General features: G+C 46.1%; 1 protein-coding gene and 1 long non-coding RNA gene across 2 annotated transcripts; both read right to left on the bottom strand.

The window, feature by feature from the left end:
* Nucleotides 1–6,067: 6,067 nt before the first annotated feature.
* LOC135817782 (uncharacterized) lies at nt 6,068–8,505 on the bottom strand. The gene is made up of 2 exons (XR_010553584.1): nt 7,899–8,505; nt 6,068–6,654 (listed from the first exon to the last, which is right to left on the bottom strand). It is a non-coding gene; the product is annotated as an uncharacterized LOC135817782 (long non-coding RNA).
* A 7-nt stretch (nt 8,506–8,512) lies between these two features.
* Nucleotides 8,513–19,777, bottom strand: LOC135817779 (uncharacterized). The gene is made up of 3 exons (XM_065331021.1): nt 19,420–19,777; nt 9,813–10,118; nt 8,513–8,953 (listed from the first exon to the last, which is right to left on the bottom strand). The coding sequence occupies exons 1-3, from the start codon at nt 19,589–19,591 to the stop codon at nt 8,592–8,594; spliced, it is 840 nt and encodes a 279-aa protein (XP_065187093.1). The 5' UTR covers nt 19,592–19,777; the 3' UTR covers nt 8,513–8,591.
* Between the last annotated feature and the right edge of the window lie 63 nt (nt 19,778–19,840).

Genomic DNA, 19,840 nt, shown 5'->3' with positions numbered 1-19,840 from the left:
ATTAGATTTATCACGACAAACAGTCCGTATTTCAAATTCCAGAATGATAACCTCATGAATCCCGGTTTTATGCTGGAGCTGAAATCGACACTGACTCACGCTACCATCTGGTGTTCACGAGGTGTTTGTCGCGCTGGAAACAGAGCGTCTCTGTAGTAGTAGTAGTAGTAGTAGTAGTAGAATTTATTATTTTGATAGGGAAGGCCCTACAGACGTTGCCGTCTTGTTACAGGGAACCCTAAGTGCTCTTTACAGAGCGAAACAAAAACGGATAGATGCTCAACCTGACGACACGAGACAGGCAGAGAATTCCACCTATCAGCGCCAAGGAAAGAAATACAGAACATGCCATATCTAGTGGTAGCAGCGGGCAAAGAAAGTAAGTTTGTATCCCTGGTGATGTTTGTGCCTGGAGAGCACCAGATAGTACATGTACATATACATGTAAGTGGTGCTCTTGTAGTCTTGAGACACAATCTTCCTCAGCCTAACCGAGCTCAACTGATGAGGGGTAAATAATTAAAGGGGAAGTTAAGGCAAAAATTAAAATTTCACCAGTTGTAGTCTTCGGGGTGCTGAGTCGAATGGTCTTGGTCCGAGAAAGCTGAGACGCTCCCTTCCTACTTGAATCCCAATCGAACTCGCGCACTTCCACCGAAACTGGGTGACTGCGCCCTACGAGATGGGGATTTGTATGCAAAATGTCACTAAAAGCGCCATTTCGTTCTTATAAAAGCACGGATGACCGCGATTGGCCCATATGTTGTAGTCTTTTGGACGCTAAGTCGACTGGTTTTGGTCCGAAAAGGCTGCGATGCAGCGTTCCTCCTTTATTCCCAATCGAACATGGTTGAAGAAGCGGTCACGTGCTCCTGGGTGCCAAAATCACCTGGTCACCACGCCAGCAGGCGACAACTTTCACACCAAGGTTCAACTCGAGTGACAGGACTGCACCCAAAAAAGGTCAAAACAGGCTGTAAGTTGTACCCTGCAGGCACAGTGACCAGGTGACTGGTGTACGCAGGAGCACGTGACCGCTTCTTCAACCATGTTCGATTGGGAATTAGGGGCGAACCCTGCATCGCAGCCTTTTCGGACCAAAACCAGTCGACTCAGCGTCCAAAAGACTACAACATATGGGCCAATGGCGGTCATCCGTGCTTTTATAAGAACGAAATGGCGCTTTTAGTGACATTTTGCATACAAATCCCCATCTCGTAGGGCGCAGTCACCCAGTTTCGGTGGAAGTGCGCGAGTTCGATTGGGATTCAAGTAGGAAGGGAGCGTCTCAGCTTTCTCGGACCAAGACCATTCGACTCAGCACCCCGAAGACTACAACTGGTGAAATTTTAATTTTTGCCTTAACTTCCCCTTTAATTCCCCGAAACACTGTGTATTGATCAGGGAGTGCTGCTTTCTTGCAGGTTTGCTGAGTGGACGGTTCGATGGACTTCTCGTGTGCTCTGGATGGGAGTCGTGAGTCAGTCAAGTGAAAATTTAAGTCGGCAGGAATAGCGCGAGCTCCCATGTAGGGAGCGACACACAATTCCCCAAGTATCTCCGAAGTCGCACCAACCTCTTCTTCACAATGAATTTATAGTAAAGAATAGGAACTAAGTACAACGTACAAGTTACGCTATATTGTCCACTAGCCCCACCAGTTACTTGGTGTAATGGGTAGCCGAGTGGTAGGCGCGGTGAAATCAACAACAATTACTTTTATTCTACTTTCAGGTACACACCTGAGATATAATCGTTAGTGAAAGAAGAAGCGGCAAAATAAATAACTTTCTCTCCGGTGCTCACCTAGAGGCTGAATCCTTATTCTTCGAGTTAGCTTTCATTGCTATCCAATCTAATCTAATCTTCTCTTCATCAAAACAGAAATGCGCAGCCGCTTTTATGCAGCAGACGACGTACGCTTACATACGGAGATACACTAAATATACATCAGGCAAGCTCCGTATTAGTTCCGTACTGCTTCCGTATTGGTCGGGCAGGGATACTACACCCTCCCTTCCTACAGATTATCACGCCCTCGTGGTTTTCAAAAAATTAGTGAAGAGTTACGAACACAGCGTCAACCGGAAGATGGCAAATTATATCGGAAATGATAACGTTTAGAGTAGACAGAAGAAATGAACTGATAACAAATCATAAAGTAGAAGCACACCAGGTTCACACGATCTCACGGGGTCAAAAGGGGAAAGAACTGTTCTCCAAATTGGACCTGAAAATCCACAGCACTCTTGCTGCACAACGCTGGCACAACCCGCCAGGAACATCGCAGGTCAAAAACCGAACTGAATACACTATACCTATAAGGGGCGTTGTCACACACATTGTCCCACGTTAGCTGGGTAAGCCGTGGCTCACCATGATCAGACGCCTACCAAACTAAACTGGATTCACACACTCGCATAAAGGAAGACTGAAAAGAACAGGGAGACTGAAGGAAGACAGGAAAGAAAATGCCATACCTGGAATCAGCGTTAGTAACCACGGCGGCGGCTGGAGCTACGGCGGAGAGCAAGCCACGTTTTATCTTCATCTTGGTTGAGCCGGTCACTCAGAGCGGCTAGCTCGGCGTCAGACAAATGACCTCCCTCCTCGTCTTGAATCGTGGTCTTCACATTGTCGATAGCATCGCTTTGCGTGACGTAAAGAGTGATGGTCTAGCCAGGAAGAGTGTTGACGAAAATCTGCATTCCACCACGGAGGCGAAGTACCAAAGTGAAGAGTGGGCTCCTGCTTCCGACTGCGTGCCGGGGAAAATCAAACGCTGCTGGTCTTGGGGAATACCCTCCCTTGATTCGTCGCAGGGAGCTGCAGCGGGTTGAGCCATGGGGGTCTGGGGTCGAATCACGTTGTTTTATTTAAAACTACACCGCTGCCACCAATGTAATGGGTAGCCGCTGGCAATCAGCTCATTCGATAACATTGCACGACACTGACCGACAGTACTGACGTTCTACAACTAACTGGCTATCTTGGTCCTTTTCTTTACATCTCATCCACTCATGTTCTGTGATTTGTGTGAGAGTTCAGGATCTTGAAGGTTATATAGGAGAACGGACGTATTAATTTATTTAATTCTAGAGCCCATGATTTCATGCACGCAGGAGTACAGTGCACGCACATAGCAATTATATATTGCATCAACAAAGCACGTGAAGTTCGGATATTAATCATTCAGGATGAAGGAATGGTGACGCCAAGTGTGACACTGATGTTTGTAGAGGTTAAATTCGAAGACGATCAATAAAACTTGTGGCCATGAATGGTTGGGGCTTCGTTAGAGGAATGTCAATACGAAAACAGGGAGAGCAGCGTATCACTCAGGACTGTATCTAAATGGTTTTATGAAGAGGAGAGAAGATAATTGTGATAATTTGGGCGTGATCCGTTCGCTATTTATAACCGATCTCTTCGAACAATGTGTAGGAATGAGGTGTTTAACAATTAGTGTTATTTTTTCGTTGGCTGAGCGTAGCGAATGAAACGAAAAATGTATTTTTGCCAGCATTTTCACCATAGTTACGGCACCAGGATTGCGTCAGCTGTTTTTTTGTCAGTGTTCTCAAACTTTTCTCTTCATCGTGGTCTTTCTCTTTTCGTTGTAGTTTCCCACCCGCCCTCCCCTTTATTCTCACTTCTGGAGAGGTCCTGCAGGCTACGTTTTGTTTATTTATCTTATAAGGGGTTATGCTAACCGGTTTTTCCTCAGGGTTGTGCCTCCGCCGGGGTCCTGAGGTTTTTTCCGCCAGCTTCGGGCTGGTTAATTATCCGGCGGTCCCATTCACCACAGTGGTTCACTTTTTGCATCATGTTGGTCTGGTACATATGTGTACATGTATATGTGTGAGGTGGCATGCCCTTCTTCTTGCTCATGTATACACTACGCTAAGCTCTTTCATCTTCCACCGTCGTGAGTGAACAAAGACCACACTACTACTGTGATCTGGGTCTTTCTGTTGTGTGTGGGTGTGTCTGCGGTGTACGCAGAGGCCAGCTAGCAGGCAAAACGTGATAATAATAACGACTTTCTCAGTGTGATGGGATTTTACCCACACTATTCAACCAGAACGAGACAAATAAACGAAACAAATGTGCAGTGCGGGATTGCTACATTTTCATTAAGAACTGACATATTGGAAGTGTGAATGCCTGGTTCGGTTGGTTCATGCCAAAGGTGTGTGTGGTCATGGCAAAAGGCTGGCTTGGATGAGATGTACTTTCCGTTTCATTCTCTTTCAATTGAATAATTTTAAAAAAATGTCACAGTGAAAATATCACCATGTTAGGGGTAGGTTTCGATTATCGGGAAAGTATAGTTTAAAGGGGCACTCCGGCTTCATTTTCGACGCCGAGTTTTCGATGCCAAGACGAAGGTTGGTGAAAGAGAAGACCCCTCGAACAAGAACGAGTCTCCAGAAGCGATCGAGTCGAGCAGGAAGACGACTTTTCAATTTCGGCCGAGCGAGCGCTGATGACGTAATGAGGGATTAGCTTGCCAGTGGAAATGCATCTGCGCACATACATTTCACACACTTTTTGGCCAATTTTCAATCGAAGAAGAGGTTGTTTGCTATGTTCTCCCAACGCCGTGAGCGATCCCGTCTTCTATACCCTTCCAGGTACCCTGAAGGTCCTCCAGAGGAGAATTTATCTCCATCAAAGCGTTGTTGATCCGCTAAATTCGTCTCGAGACATATTCACCCAGTGCAGTGCTGATAAATGTAGAATGTTGAATCTGTGATAATTGTCGACGATGGACAGAAAGGTTGATAGCCGCTATCGCAGGGAAAGTGAAGCTGCTGGAAGTAACAACGGGGAGCTTGTTAGCATCACTTGATCAAAGCAGCTAGACGGCATCTGACTATTTGTCTCGCCCTCAGTTTAGTGAATTTTATGATCAGAACATTTTTCGATCAGGATCCCTTCTACAAGATGTGTAGTACAGGTGATTTCTGAACTTGACGATATGGAGACCGACCAGTATACCTACCAACAACGTGTACCTGCAGGAAATTCACCCAAGGCTATTGCTAATGCTATCCTCTTCAGGGCTGTTGTTTTTTTAGTAAAAATATGTTCACTTCTCTCAACATACTCCTGCATGGCAGCAAGAGGGTGCGCTATGGAATTCAATGCCACAATCTTCGCCCAGCTGTGGATGAAGCATGGTCAAGTCATGGCAGTACATATACTGGAACCAGATGAGAAATTGAAGTTCATTTGTGATGCGAAGTTTGACAGTCCCAGTGACCGAGTCAAGCGTTGTCTTTTGCCGTGGCACAAATTGCTGAAGAATCCGAGATGGTCGTGGAATTATGCACATGGATACTACCAGAAATAATGGTGGCATGAACCATTGTGGAATGGGACAGCTCACGGAGAATACTGGAATAGCTCAAGTATCTCTAGGCGATTGTAAATCCTGTTCTGGCTGATAGCTTCGGCCTGCTGCGCCCGTCCATGTACAATGATGGGAACATGCATTTCTGTTTTCTACACTAGTATTTGCTATCTACTGTACTGTGGTATTACAGTTGCAGGTCCCTTACCGTAATGTCGCGTGCATAAGCCGGATTTGTGCATAAGCCTGTCTCGTGTAGAAGCATGAAATCTGCAACAGCTTTTCGCGTACAAGCCTGTCGCATGCATAAGCCGGGCCAGTACACGAGACGCGCCACGTGTCGCGTGCGTAAGCCGGGCTACTACGCAAGACTGGTGAGCGCGCCTTTTACATGTTCATGTTTGCATGGTACCGTACACTTGCGAAAAAAAAGAAAAAAAATCCCGTTGGAAAATGTTGGTTTTGACGTCCAAAAGTCAGCAGTTTGCGCATACAAGCCTGGTCATTGAGTGGTGCTTGTCATATAAGCCTGTCTCGTGTATAAGCCTGTCTTGTGTACAAGCCTGACTCCATCACCGGCTTATAGGCATATAAGCCCCGGCTAATGCACGCGACATTACAGTATATAGAAATATGTTCAACCCCCCCCCCCCCCCCACACACACATAAATATGAACTAACAATTTCACTGTTGGACTCGCCGGCGGCTAGAGAGCAAAGGATTAATTTATAGCAAAGAAAAGGACCAGGGAACTACAAGTTATGCCATAATGTCCACGAACAATTTCACTGTATTTGAAATAATTTTGTTTGATACCCTGAGAACTCTGAAACTTTGCAGCACTGTGGATTATATGTGGATACAACATTTATGGAAGGAACACATAGTTCAAATAATTATAGCACTGAATTGTTGAGATTGTGAGCACATTCCAATCAGTACTCTACATATTTATAAGCGGTGGCTATCGTTAGGAATAGGTCGTGAGTTGTCAGAGTGCTCTAGTATATGAGAGAATGTTTTGTTTGTCTAATCGACGGCTCGTTTGAAGCCAGAGTTGTTTGAACTTGTTTCAGTCGACTTGATTCTAGACAGTAGTCGAAGGAGTACTATGAAGTATACACCAGGCGTAGTCCGTAAGGTATCTCGTGAGAATTCTGTCGGTACACATCGGGTATCAGCTTGCAAAGATGGCTCCTCTCTGTTTCTTGAAAGCCTGTATAGTTGGACTGTGGCTCCAGCGATTCCCTTCTCAGAGCAGGTACCCAATACGGTCAATGCATATTGGACAGGCCTGTGTGCACAACAGAAATAGTGGAGAGAAATCTCTCAGCTCATGAACACATCAGTGAAGTTTAAACTGCCGTTGTTTGTGGCCATCAGTATAAACCTATCGACTACAGTCAAATCTGTCGTAAGCGACCGCCCCTTGGTGCAAGAAAAAGCGGTCGCTTACGGCAGATGGTCTCTTACGGCAGATGTATGGTAAATCCGGCATACCAGGTATATGCTTCCATGTACTCCAATCGACGAGAATAATGTGATTTTAATAATATTAAAAATCACATTATTTTATTGGATATTCAACGACGACCATACCCGTATAGTACGCGTATGCGACACGGCAGTAGATCGACACTGCCTGGACTTGAGACTGAGAGCTACAGCACAGCCTCAGTACAGGCCAGGCGCCAGTCGATCGCACTTGCAAGACAGCGCATTTTCACACTTTGCAGTTGACAGCACACTGGCAAGTACAGTTTCGCACCTTACTGAACCTGGGTCGCGGTCGCTTACAGCAGATTCGAATGCAGCCACCGTGCATGAAATCGCGGTCGCTGGTCGCGCACAGCAGATGGTCGCTCTGGACAGATCAGTTTGTATGTGAAACCGTCGGTGCACGGAAAATCGGTCGCTAACGGTAGATGGTCGCCTACAGCAGAGGTCGCTAACGGCAGATTTGACTGTATAAGAATAATGTGCAAAAAAAACCTCTATAACTACAGCTGGGGCCATGGAATTATAAAGCATCTAACTTAGGGAACTGCCAATTCTGGTCGGAGTTGCGTTCGAGGCCTGCAATTCATGATGGCTATCGTATGTTGCATTGACCAGAGATCATATAAAACGTCCATGCCACATTGAAACACGCACTACTTTCGAGTACTTTGGTATCCCCCACCAAATGGGCATTCGTTCCCGGGGTGGCAGGCGTCACCCTTCGCTATGCCTGGATCAGATTTCATTGACCCCAACTGTCATGAAGAATCATTTTTACTTTGACTGGATTTCAGTATTGTAGAACTGCAGAATAAATTTTGTTGTATTTGGGCAACCATTTCTCTACAAACGCTCTATTCGGAAAATAATTTTTTTAATAAAATACATGTCCAAATTCCACATCTACCCAAATCGGAATACTTGATCACGTATTCAGTCCTACACGGAATGTTTAGAAAACGCCAGGGAATAGGAATTTGCTAACGAGAACTCCAGGCCAGGGTACTAGCATACGGACAAAACAAGATAAAAACTCACCAGTATATTTGTAGTAATTCATGTCGGTGTAATATTCACGATAAGCAACGAGGCACCCTCCGATTTGGTCAAGCTGCTTTGAAGTCTGGTTGTTCAGGTGATACAAACGGGCTCCCCGTTGTTACTTCCAGCAGCTTCACTCTCCCTGCGACAGCGGCTATCAGCCTCTCTCTCCATCGTCGACAATTATCACAGATTCAACATTCTACATTTATCAGCACTGCACTGGGTGAATATGTCTCGAGACGAATTTAGCGGATCAACAACGCTTTGATGGAGATAAATTCTCCTCTGGAGGACCTTCAGGGTACCTGGAAGGGTATAGAAGACGGGATCGCTCACGGCGTTGGGAGAACATAGCAAACAACCTCTTCTTCGATTGAAAATTGGCCAAAAAGTGTGTGAAATGTATGTGCGCAGATGCATTTCCACTGGCAAGCTAATCCCTCATTACGTCATCAGCGCTCGCTCGGCCGAAATTGAAAAGTCGTCTTCCTGCTCGACTCGATCGCTTCTGGAGACTCGTTCTTGTTCGAGGGGTCTTCTCTTTCACCTACCTTTGTCTTGGCATCGAAAACTCGGCGTCGAAAATGAAGCCGGAGTGCCCCTTTAAAGGGAAGAACGCATGGCTCCGGCAAAATTATCGGACAGGTAGTCAAGTCCCGGCTTATCAAAGACGCATAGTGTTGAGACCTACTTCTGCCCAGGTGTCACCTGGTGCACAATATACGTATAGGATGATTCGTACATCGGCTCGCCATCCTCCTCTTCATGACGACTTTCTGGAATGGCAGAGTGATTGGGGGAGGTAATGTAACGCTCCGGCCCTGTGGCGTCGTGGCCATTGGGCGAGCTCTCCTGGCATATTGCAGGCGTCCTTAGGCATATTCCACTCTCCGGTGACACCATGGAGCCGCGCCGGCCGCCGCATACACTGCCTTCGCTGCCGAAGCCACTGTCCTCCTTAGGCGTTGTAGCGGGCTTAGCAACTGTGAGCTCAGCTCCCACGATACCTTGATACTGGCAGAAAGCTGCCACAGGCACAGGAGACACATCTGGAGCGGACCAAAATACCAGGCAAGAACATTGAATGCTGGTTAAAGCAAGCTTGAAGGTTAGGCTAAAGGCTCCCTTAGTGCGAAACTCGAAAAGCAACCAATCACTGTCTGATGGTCGTCCATGCATGATACTTGGAGTCCTAGCAGCTCTTTATATCACCATACAAATTGAATGTTTTGAATGTTTCGTCCAAGTGAATCAAGAATATGCCGAATCCATAGCTTCACTTCGCAATGGACATAATGAGTACTTGTACTTGCAAATGTGTACTTGTTGTTGCGGCCGACCTCTGCTCAAGGAGCTGTATTGTACATAACCATTGACACGTTACATAGTGACATCCTTGCAATCAGCTCTCGCCGTATGATTGGATTCGATTGATTTTACTTCAAAGTATTTATAGTCAAAGAGAAGTGGTGAGAACACATGCTCATTCCCGGCTGGGCACTGCAAACGTCACAACTCAGTTCACAGCATCTTTGTTTTCGACGTTTCGGCAGATTGCCATCATCAGGATGCAATATTTTGTGACTTTTGCAGTGCCCAGGGAAAGAGCATGTGTGCTCATCACTTCTCTTTGAGTTATGAAGCTGCAGGATGCCTCACACCTTCTACATTTACTTGTAGTGGTGCCTATCATGGATAGGCACGTCGTGGCCGTGGCCGTCGTGAGTTCCCTTCGGGAACGGATACGATAATTTACTTTTTTTAATTTTTTATCATGGATATCTGACTAATAGCCTTTCTGATTTCTAATGTGCTTTACTTTATTCAGCTTGGCTCAGCATTAAGTAAAAAATGCATTAAATTGAATTCTTTAGCACAAACACAACCTGGCGGCATATCAGAACTCACCGCCCCCAGCCACTAGCGCTCTATAACCATTGTCCACTAGCAGACTGACCATTTTCTGGCCGATTTCGCTGTCTCTGCGCTCGGCGCATTTTCTTTTGTAGTTCTTCAGCATTTTGTAGATGGTATCAGCGTAGCATTGACCGCGTTCTGCGCCCTTCATGTCGGCAATCATCTCCGCGGGGCACTCCAGCCTCAAGGCCAAGCCCTCCAGTTGGTAAACTGATTTGAACACCTGGTCGATGTTACACGTCGTGACGTTGTGCGCAATATCGGCTATGACGATGTCCACCTGCCGCAGATCTGCATCTAACAAAAGAGCAAAACACAATCGGATTTGCGGCGTCAAACACGAGAGGTGCAAAATGGGACAAATTAATCTATCTTGGCTTGTCAATGCACCGAAGCCGAGCAACATGAATTCTAAGTTAGTTTGAGAATTTTCATTCCGAAATCCTGGCCTGCCGCACAGGCAACCTGTTTTGGACCACCATTGCGGTTGTCCGATTTTGGCGAATAAACGTGAAGCTCACAGCTGCAACCTAGCGTCCTCTCTCTATGCTTTGCAGATCCCGGATGATACATGCATGTGTATCATGTATTCGGGATAATAATAACTTTATTCCCGTAGCTATGCAGAAGACGTTACTTCAGTAACGTCTGGCGCTAGCCAGGGTCCACACAGCTTTAATTTGGTGTTTGTTTGTTTGTTTGTTTGTTTGTTTGTGTCACGCTTGGCGCTATCCCGTTTCTGTCCCGTACCGTACCGTACCAGCACAGACAGCTGGCCACAATGTTATTTGTTTGTTTGTGCCATCAGCATGCCCGGCGCTATCCCATACCTGTCCCATACCATCAAGAGTATGGTACCATCAAGAGAATGAGTATATATGCGAAGTGTATGGGGGAATGCATTCGGGCCGATAGCGCAGTAGCATTTTGTGTGGATTTGTGTGCGAGGCCGAGATCCCACTGGCAGGCTGGCTGGGCCGCCTGTCGACCAGCCCGGGATTCCCATGTAGGCCGATAGCATAATAATTATATCGGTGATGTATAGCAGGGATTCGTATTATGTAAACCACTTCCTGCTGTATAGGGAGATTTTCTGGAAAGAAATACGAAGTAGGGAGACGAGGAAATGCTATTAGAATGGACGTTAATAATAATAATAATAATGACAGTTCGCATTTCACTCATTGCATGAGGTCAACGCATCTGTTAACAATTTCGAGCCAAGCAGCTCTATCAGAAGCAGATTGCACAGCATCCAGAAGCGACAGATTAATGCATTGTAAGTCTTTCTTGACAACGTCGATCCATCTCAGACGGGGTCGTCCTCGGGGTCGTCGTATGTCTGTTGTGTTGATTGACATTAGGAGGGCTTGGAAAGAGGACGATTCTTCGCCTTCCCTCACTACATGGCCGAACCACAGCAGTCTCCGTTGCCTGCAGACTTGGGATAGTGGGGTCTGCTCGGTTCTGGCATACAGCGCTGTGTTCGAGATTCGTTGTGGGTACGTGATACCAATGATGGTACGTAGTTTCTTCCGGTGCCATACATTGACGACGTCGGTTAATGTTTGCGATAAGGTCCAAAGCGCACAGTTATACAGTAAGACAGGCAATATCAGGCAGGAAAACATACACAGCCTGGAATTCAGGTTGTGGCGTTTCCATGGAATGCTTGCAAATGCCCGATTTGCAGCAGACACTCTGGCTGCTATGTCTTCTGCTGTGCCTAGCATACTCCCCAGCAGCTTCACCGATTTCCAGGAATCATCTTCCTTGGTCACAGTAAAATATTGAGTTTTTGCCACGTTCAGCTTCAGATTGTCATCCGAGAAAACGGGTTCACACACACGGACGGTTTCTTCCACAGATGATCGCTCGTTCTGATGGGCAGTGGTGTCGTCTGCGTATTGTGTGAAAGTTGCTGGTAGGTCTGACGCGGGTAGAGCTTGCTCTCGGATCTTACGCATGGAACCTTCGGCGTAAGTTATAAACATTATTGGTGACATTGGGTCACCCTGGACGACGCCGATGTTCGTTGGAAATGGTTTGCTTAGTTGTTTACCAAGCTTCGTGCGGGCTGTTGTGTTTGATACTAGGACTGCAGTGGTGGACGTTGGTGCGCCAGCAGTGGCTAACCTCTCCAGAGCAACCTGACGAATGACAGTGTCAAACGCACCGCTGAAGTCCAATAGTGCCGATGAATATGACCAGTCGCCAAGTAGTGCGCGCTCACACATCGTCCTGGCGTAAAAGACACCATCCGTGGTCGATCTGCCAGGGCGGAAACCAGCTTGGCTCTCTGCCACATATGACTGCACATGGAGTGTGTGTCGTCGGGTGAGTATTGACGTCAAGATCTTACGGACGACAGAAAGGAGCATAACGGGGCGGTAGCTTTTTGGATGTCCTAGAGGCTTGCCGGCTTTGTAGATGGGAACGATGAGGCCGCAGCGCATGTCGTCAGGACAGTACTCTGTAGCTTGAACAGCGTTGAAGAAATTCGTCAGCCAGGGTGCGAGGTTTTTAGCTGACTTCAAAGCATCAGCACTGATACCATCAGGACCGACAGCACCACCAGACTTCTGCTTGATAATTGCAGACCGTTGATAATGGACGTTAGTTGCCGAATAAAAGACAGGATGCGTCAGCAAAAACATACTTTGGAAGAGAGATCCCGTCATCTCCAAAATAATCCTGAACGGGCGAGTCAGCGCCGGTCACAGGAAACCGGCGTCGGAAGAGAGATCCCGTCGACTCCAGAACGTTCGTGATCGGCAGAGTCAGCGCCGGTCACTAGGGGTGTGCGAATAATGCTCGAAAAGGTGGCAGATTCTGCTCGAAAAGCAGTGAAATTGGCAGAACCATACAAACCTTATGGCGGGCAATTCCTCGAATTCTGCTCAATTTCTTTATCCACATACCAAACATGCATGAAACTAATAATTACTTACCAGAAAAGTACCGAATTCTGCCAATTTTTCTGCCGGAATTATCCGCATATGCCTACCGGTCACAGGAAACGTCAGGACGGACATCCCGTCGACTCCAGAACGCTAGCCAGGGCCATCACAGCTTTGACACGTTACATGCATGATGAGCAAGCAAAAAAGCATAGCGTAGGGCCCTGAGCTTCCAAGCTCTCTCGTTCCCGTAGCTATGCAGAAGACGTTAGTTCAGTAACGTCTGGCGCTAGCCAGGGTCCACACAGCTTTAATTCCCGTAGCTATGCAGAAGACGTTACTTCAGTAACGTCTGGCGCTAGCCAGGGTCCACACAGCTTTAATTTGGTGTTTGTTTGTTTGTTTGTTTGTTTGTGTCACGCCTGGCGCTATCCTGTATCTTTCCCGTACCGTACCGTACCAACAAAGACAGCTGGCCACAATATTTTTGTTTGTTTGTGCCATCGGCATGCCTGGCGCTATCCCGTACCTGTCCCGTACCATCAAGTGTACGGTACCATCAAGAGAATGAGTATATATGCGAAGTGTATTGGGGAATGCATTCAGTGCAGTAACATTTTGTGTGGATTTGTGTGCGAGGCCGAGATCCCACTAGCAGGCTGGCTGGGCCGCCTGTCGAACAGCCCGGGAATCGCATGTAGGCCGATAGCATAATAATTATAACGTGTATACAGTCATGTAGATGTATAGCAGGGAGTCATATTATGTAAACGACTCCCTGCTGTATGCGGGGGAGATTTTCTGGAAAGAAATACGAAGTAGGGAGACGAGTAAATGCAATTAGAATGGATGTTAGTTGCCGTCAGTATAATATTAATAAGAAGACGAACGCCCATGATCGGCAGAGTCAGCGCCGGTCCCAGGAAACGGCAGGACAGACATCCCGTCGACTCCAGAACGCCCGTGATCGGCAGAGTCAGCGCCGGTCCCATAGCTATGCAGAAGACGTTACTTCAGTAACTCATTGAAACGTTTTTGCAATACAATGATGTAGCTAATCAAAGGAAAAAAACTTTTCCATCAGTTCTAACAACATGCACGATGAGCTAGGCAACAAAGCATAGCGCAGGGCCCTGAGCTTCCAAGCTCTCTCGTTTGGTGTTTGTTTGTTTGTGGCGGACGGACCTCCGTCTGGCGCTATCCCGTATCTGTCCCGTACCGTACCACACACTCCTGCCACCATGCTGGCCCTCTGCCTGGACGTGATCTAAAAGTTCTTGCGCCTCACTGACAGGCTTTTCAGGCCGGAAAAACTCAAAATTCCGGCATAGTGCCACGGTGTGCGAGCCACCCAGGAGCCAAAAAATGCATTTACAATTTTTCACATTTTCTTTCCCATTCTGTCCGTGCGTGGGATCCAAACCTAAAAAATGTCCAGAAGCAGCCATGGGTGGTGGGATAGGGGCCATCATAGGGCCCCTCAACGTGGCCTTGGAATCTGTCACAACGGCAGGAGTGGGCGTTCTCTCACACACTCCCACAGACCCAAGTCAATTTTTGAATTTTTTTAGGTTTAGGGCGTGCTACGAGGTCGTACCTTTGATACAACATCCAGTGCTGGGACCTCCACAGCAAGCCATTTCCACAGCGCTGCAAATCAAATCCAGGATACCCTCAAAATCGGCAAAGAGTACCACTCACGTTCCACTAGTTCCTAGTACTGAATCCTACCTGACTTCTTCACACGACTCAAACTTGCCAAAGTCACTAGGGAGGTTCTGCTATACGTGAAACGCAGAGAAATCACGCAGAGAGCAGGTGTCTGGGTTAGAGTGTACGGCTTCGCGTGTTTTGGCTCCAGATTTCTACGCGGAGATGGGGTTCTCTATATTGTGGCACACGCAGAGAAAATGCGTACGGATTTGCTGGGTATCGATCAACTGCATGCAGAAAACTGCCAAATATGGAAGGGGAAATTCCCAGTACACATTCCACGTGACTTCTCTAGGTGAAACGTAGAGCAGAACAGCATTTCTTTACGTTACGGGAACGCGAAGAAAGTTCGCGTGATTCTTTGCGTCGCGTCGCGTTCCCAAAACGTAGAGCAGAACCTCCCAACTACCGTAGAATTCCGCGGATAAGCCCACCCGCGTATACTATAAGCCCATGCCCGCGCATAAGCCCAGGGTTTGTTCGAACATCACAAAGCTTCATCGTACAAGCCCAAGGGCTTAGGTCTTACCGAGAGTCCATAAATTATGGACTCCATACCATGTACGTAGTACAATGCACATTAGTTTTTTTTGGTACATTTCAGCACAATCATCGGTTGTTTTTGTTTGCACAGTGGTTTTCAGCAATGTACTTCTCACTTCCTTGATACTTTTCAACAGCACAACTTGGTGTCGGCGTATAAGCCCATGTTCTCGTATAAGCCCACTGAAATGTCCTTGTGAAACAGATGTCTATGGGCTTATCCGCGGGATTCTACGGTAAATCAACGTCAATTACAATAATCAAGCCACATATCTGCAACGTCACGAGGGTGCTGGCAAAAGTCCTGCTGCACGGCGGCGGGCTCACCCGCCGCCGTGCTAAATAATACGTGGCTAAAAAACGTGATTTTGGACTTGGAGCAAAATTCTGCACACTTTCGCGTGTTTCCATCATACGACAAGTTGCGCACGGTCTGCTCACATTCAAATAAAGTGCTGCCAAGAAATGACAGCGTGCAACAAAAATATCTTTCCTTGCAAGGGCACATTTTCGGCCATAACTCTTGAACGGCTGGTCAGATCGAGACAAAATTTCAGAGATTTTGTAGCTATTCATGCTCTTTCAACTGATGTAGCACTCGATATGAATTTACAAATTCGATTTTTCAGGGATTACTGGTAGCAGCCTGGTCGTAAATTTCATCTGGCATTCCGTAACTTTGGTGTCTCTCAATGGATTTTAGTGAAATTCTCACCACACACTCGTGCCACTATGCTGGCCCTTTGGACATGATTTAAAAGTTTTTGCGCCTCACTGACAGGCTTTCCAGGCCGGAAAAACTCAAAATTCCGGCATAGTGCCACGGTGTGCGAGCCACCCAGGAGCCAAAAATATGCATTTACAACTTTTCACATTTTCTTGCCCATTCTGTCCGTGCGCGGGATCCAAACCTAAAAAAGTCCAGAAGCAGCCATGGGTGGTGGGATAGAGCCCTTCAACGTGGCCCTGGAATCTGTCACAACGGCAGGAGTGGGCGTTCTCTCACACACACACTCCCACAGACCCAAGTCAATTTTTCAATTTTTTTAGGTTCATCACATGCTATGAGGTCGAACCTTTGATACTACATCCAGTGCTGGGACCTCAACAGCAAGCCATTTCCACAGCCCTTCAAACCGAATCCAGGATACCCTCCAAAATCGGCAAAGACTACCACTCACGTTCCACTACTAGTGCCTAGTACTGATTCCTACCTGACTTCTTCACACGACTCAAACTTGCCAAAGTCACTCAATCAACGTCAACTACAATAATCAAGCCAGATAACATAATTATCTGCAACGTCACGAGGGTGCTGGCAAAACACATGCCGCTGTGCAGCCCAATACATGGCTAAAAAACGTGATTTTGAACTTGGAGCAAAATTCTACACCCTTTCGCGTGTTTCCATGATACGACAAGTTGCGCACGGTCTGCTCACATTCAAATACAGTGCTGCCAACAAATGACAGCGTGCAACAAAAAAATCTTTCCTTGCAAGGGCACATTTTCGGCCATAACTCTTGAACGGCTAGCGTCTGGTCAGATCGAGACAAAATTTTCAGAGATTTTGCAGCTGTTCATGCTCTTTCAACTGATGTAGCACTCGATATGAATTTACAATTTCCATTTTTCAGGGATTTTACGACCAGGCTGTCACCTTAACTTAAGTCACAAAACACCAAACCTGCATGTACATGTACATGCCTTAGCAGTTCTTACAGTACATGTACATGTACGTACCCATGATTGTTTATTGCGATGACTCCGGAGTAGCCCTTTCCCAAAGATGATCGCCACTTTTTTCGCAACTTTTTGTTGTTTTGGAAGAAATCGCAACTTTCTTCATTTTCACAAACTACTTCGCAACCTTTCCGCAACTGTTTGCAGAGAAGCACATTGGAGGAGACCATTGAAGTGTCCGTGATGCTCCGCTTCAACAAGAAGTGCTGGAACATTGCATAAAATCATCATGACAAGTGTACTTGTCATGTGGCAGCACTGAGCATGCCGCTATGTCATGAATGCTGTGCAAAGGTTCAACAAAAATGTACAAGGACTCATCCCAAGTCTGTTCATTTTCCTAAACATTATTCACGCTGTGAACATATGCATTCACATGTACTTCAAAGTACGATTGACTTTACTCAAGCAGTTGTGCTGCGCCAGCGTTTTCCATCATCAAATTCCGCCCCTTTATTGTTTTTTTTTTGCATCATTATGTACAAGAACTCGCTGAGTTGCGATATTAGCAGCTATTGAGCTTTTTCTGAAAATATGGATGCGATTTCAGCAACTTTCACTTGTTGTGGCACGGTTGCGAAAAGGTTAAGTTGCGAAATATGTTGGCATCTTTGGGAAAGACTGGCTACTCCGGAGTCACTCCACGCAGGTGCACTGAAGCTTTGAACTTGTAGTTATTTATATATATATATTTTAGTGTTTATTTGAATTCGGATAGCTCAACAGTACAGAAGTACAACTACAAAGTAGGCCTTGACAGATTATGCTAGCATAATTTTTCGCATAATTCCTACCAAAATCGGATAATCGCATAATTCGAGGCCAATTGCATACGAATCGCATAAAATTGAAATAATCCGCCTGTTCGCATCAAATTCCATACAGTTGTACATGTTCTGCAAGTACAAATACAAGTAGATAATAATAATAATATCTTTATTAGAATGACCCAGAGGCTTGTCGCCTATCAAGGGGTTCACCGCTTTGAAGGATGTACATGTACATGTATGAGCTAAAGTGAAAGTAGTGAAAAGTTGTGCAGCGTGAATGCGTAGGGGAGCACACAAGATGCACTAGGAAGGCATAGGTTTCCGACTCCCTTGATAACATGTCCGGTCCACTACAATCAGTGACCAAGGTGACGGTCGTAGCTAGGTCGGACGGTGCGTTGACCTCGTTGAACTTTTGCTACTACAGTACAACGCCCTCTAACGCCCTCTACAAAAAAATTCACCTGTTATTTTGCACAGAACCATCATATACATTGGCAGCATATGTGAGCATAATGCGGAATTATGATAACTTTTAGCATAAAAATAGCATAATTCTGCAATTTTTTCAGCAATGCGAAAAGCATAATTTCACGAAAATATTAGCATAATCTGTCAAGGCCTACTACAAAGAGTACCGAATAGAAGGCCCCGAGAACGGGAAACCAAAAAAATAAATAATAATAATTCCAAACAAGAGCCGATTTACTTGAAAAGGACAGAACGCCAGACATAGATCTATAGCAATTGATACTCATGATATGAGTTGTTGAGCCGCGAGTAGCTCGGGTAGACATACAGATGGGAAAGAGGGACTGGAAGCAAAACAGCCGGCTTAATACAGTAACAATGGAAAATGAATACAAGGAACAAAAATACTGATCGATATTGGAAAGAGGAAACATTGAGGTGTTTCTGATACTGCTAAAATGTCAGTTATGGACCCGGACAAGCTTGGACAGCTCGAAAAGCTTATTTCGCAAACTACACATATTAGTATGACCAATAGATAAAGAAGAATATGTAATTAAAAGAGGGGAAGGGTGTGATGAACTTGCTTGGGGCACAAAGGGTTGGGCAAGAGGATTTAGATTTGATCTGACTTCACTCATTGCACTGCTGCTGAGTTTGCAATAGGCCTTGACAGATTATGCTAATATTTTCGTGAAATTATGCTTTTCGCATTGCTGAAAAAATGCAGAATTATGCTATTTTCATTCTAAACGTTATCATATTATTCCGCATTATGCTCACATATGCTGCAAATGCATAATGGTTCTGTGCAAAATAACAGGGGAATTTTTATGTAGAGGGCGTTGTACTGTAGCAGCAAACGTTCAACGGGGTCAACACAGCGTCCGACCTAGCTACGACCATCACTGATTGTAGTGGACTGGACATGTTATCAAGGGAGTCGTAAACCTACAACTTCCTAGTGCATCTACTTGTACTTGTACTTGAAGAACATGTACAATTGTATGGAATTTGATGCGAACAGGCGGATTATTCCAATTTTATGCGATTCGTTTGCAATTTGCCTCAAATTGTGCGATTATTCGATTTTGGTAGGAATTATGCGAAAATTTATGCTAGCATAATCCGTCAACGTAGAGGCTTCCTAGTCTGAAGGCAGGCGAGATATGAGCGAGTACGAGTATGCATTTGTCCGACATGTAGTCGGTGAGTCGGTGACTTGACCTTTTGACCCCATGCCATGGGCCATGGGGCCAAGGTTGCGGAAAAGTTGCGAAATAGTTCGCGAAAATGAAGAAAGTTGCGAAAGTTGCGATTTCTTCCTAAACAACGAAAGGTTGCGAAAAAAGTGGCGAGCATCTTTGGGAAAGGGCTACTGACAATTCGACAAACATTGTATCTCGAACATAATTTTACCTAACCCCGAGCTTGCCGGAGATGAACTGGTGGACTGACCTGATGGATATGCATCGACGACACCATTTCTTCTCAGCAATGCCACCAGCTGGGGGCGTTTCAACCCCCTGTACCCTGATATGCCTTTCGCCAGTTCCTTCAGCTCTTCCACGGAAAGCACAGCCAAGTCAACCGTTGCTGCGAAAGACCGGTTCACCTGATCGGACTCCATGGTAGCTCGCACGAGAGAAAAAGTTAAAAATTGAAATAGATGTGTCAACTTCACCTTGGCAGGGACTCAAGCAAATGAAGTCCAAGGCGACACGGGGTTCTGCTTTGTACTCAACCAGTCGAAGCTCCCTGGGCCTTCAAGTTGTCTCTATTTCCCGCCTTTTTCATCGGATGTCACATGATGCTGCTTTCGGCAAACATACGGTCATGCACAAGATCTACGCATCGCAACAGCGAGCAACACCTGAGC

Source organism: Sycon ciliatum, chromosome 5 (assembly GCF_964019385.1).
Source record: "Sycon ciliatum chromosome 5, ocSycCili1.1, whole genome shotgun sequence".
NCBI classification, from domain to species: domain Eukaryota; kingdom Metazoa; phylum Porifera; class Calcarea; order Leucosolenida; family Sycettidae; genus Sycon; species Sycon ciliatum.
This window is presented reverse-complemented; position numbering and strand designations above follow the sequence as displayed.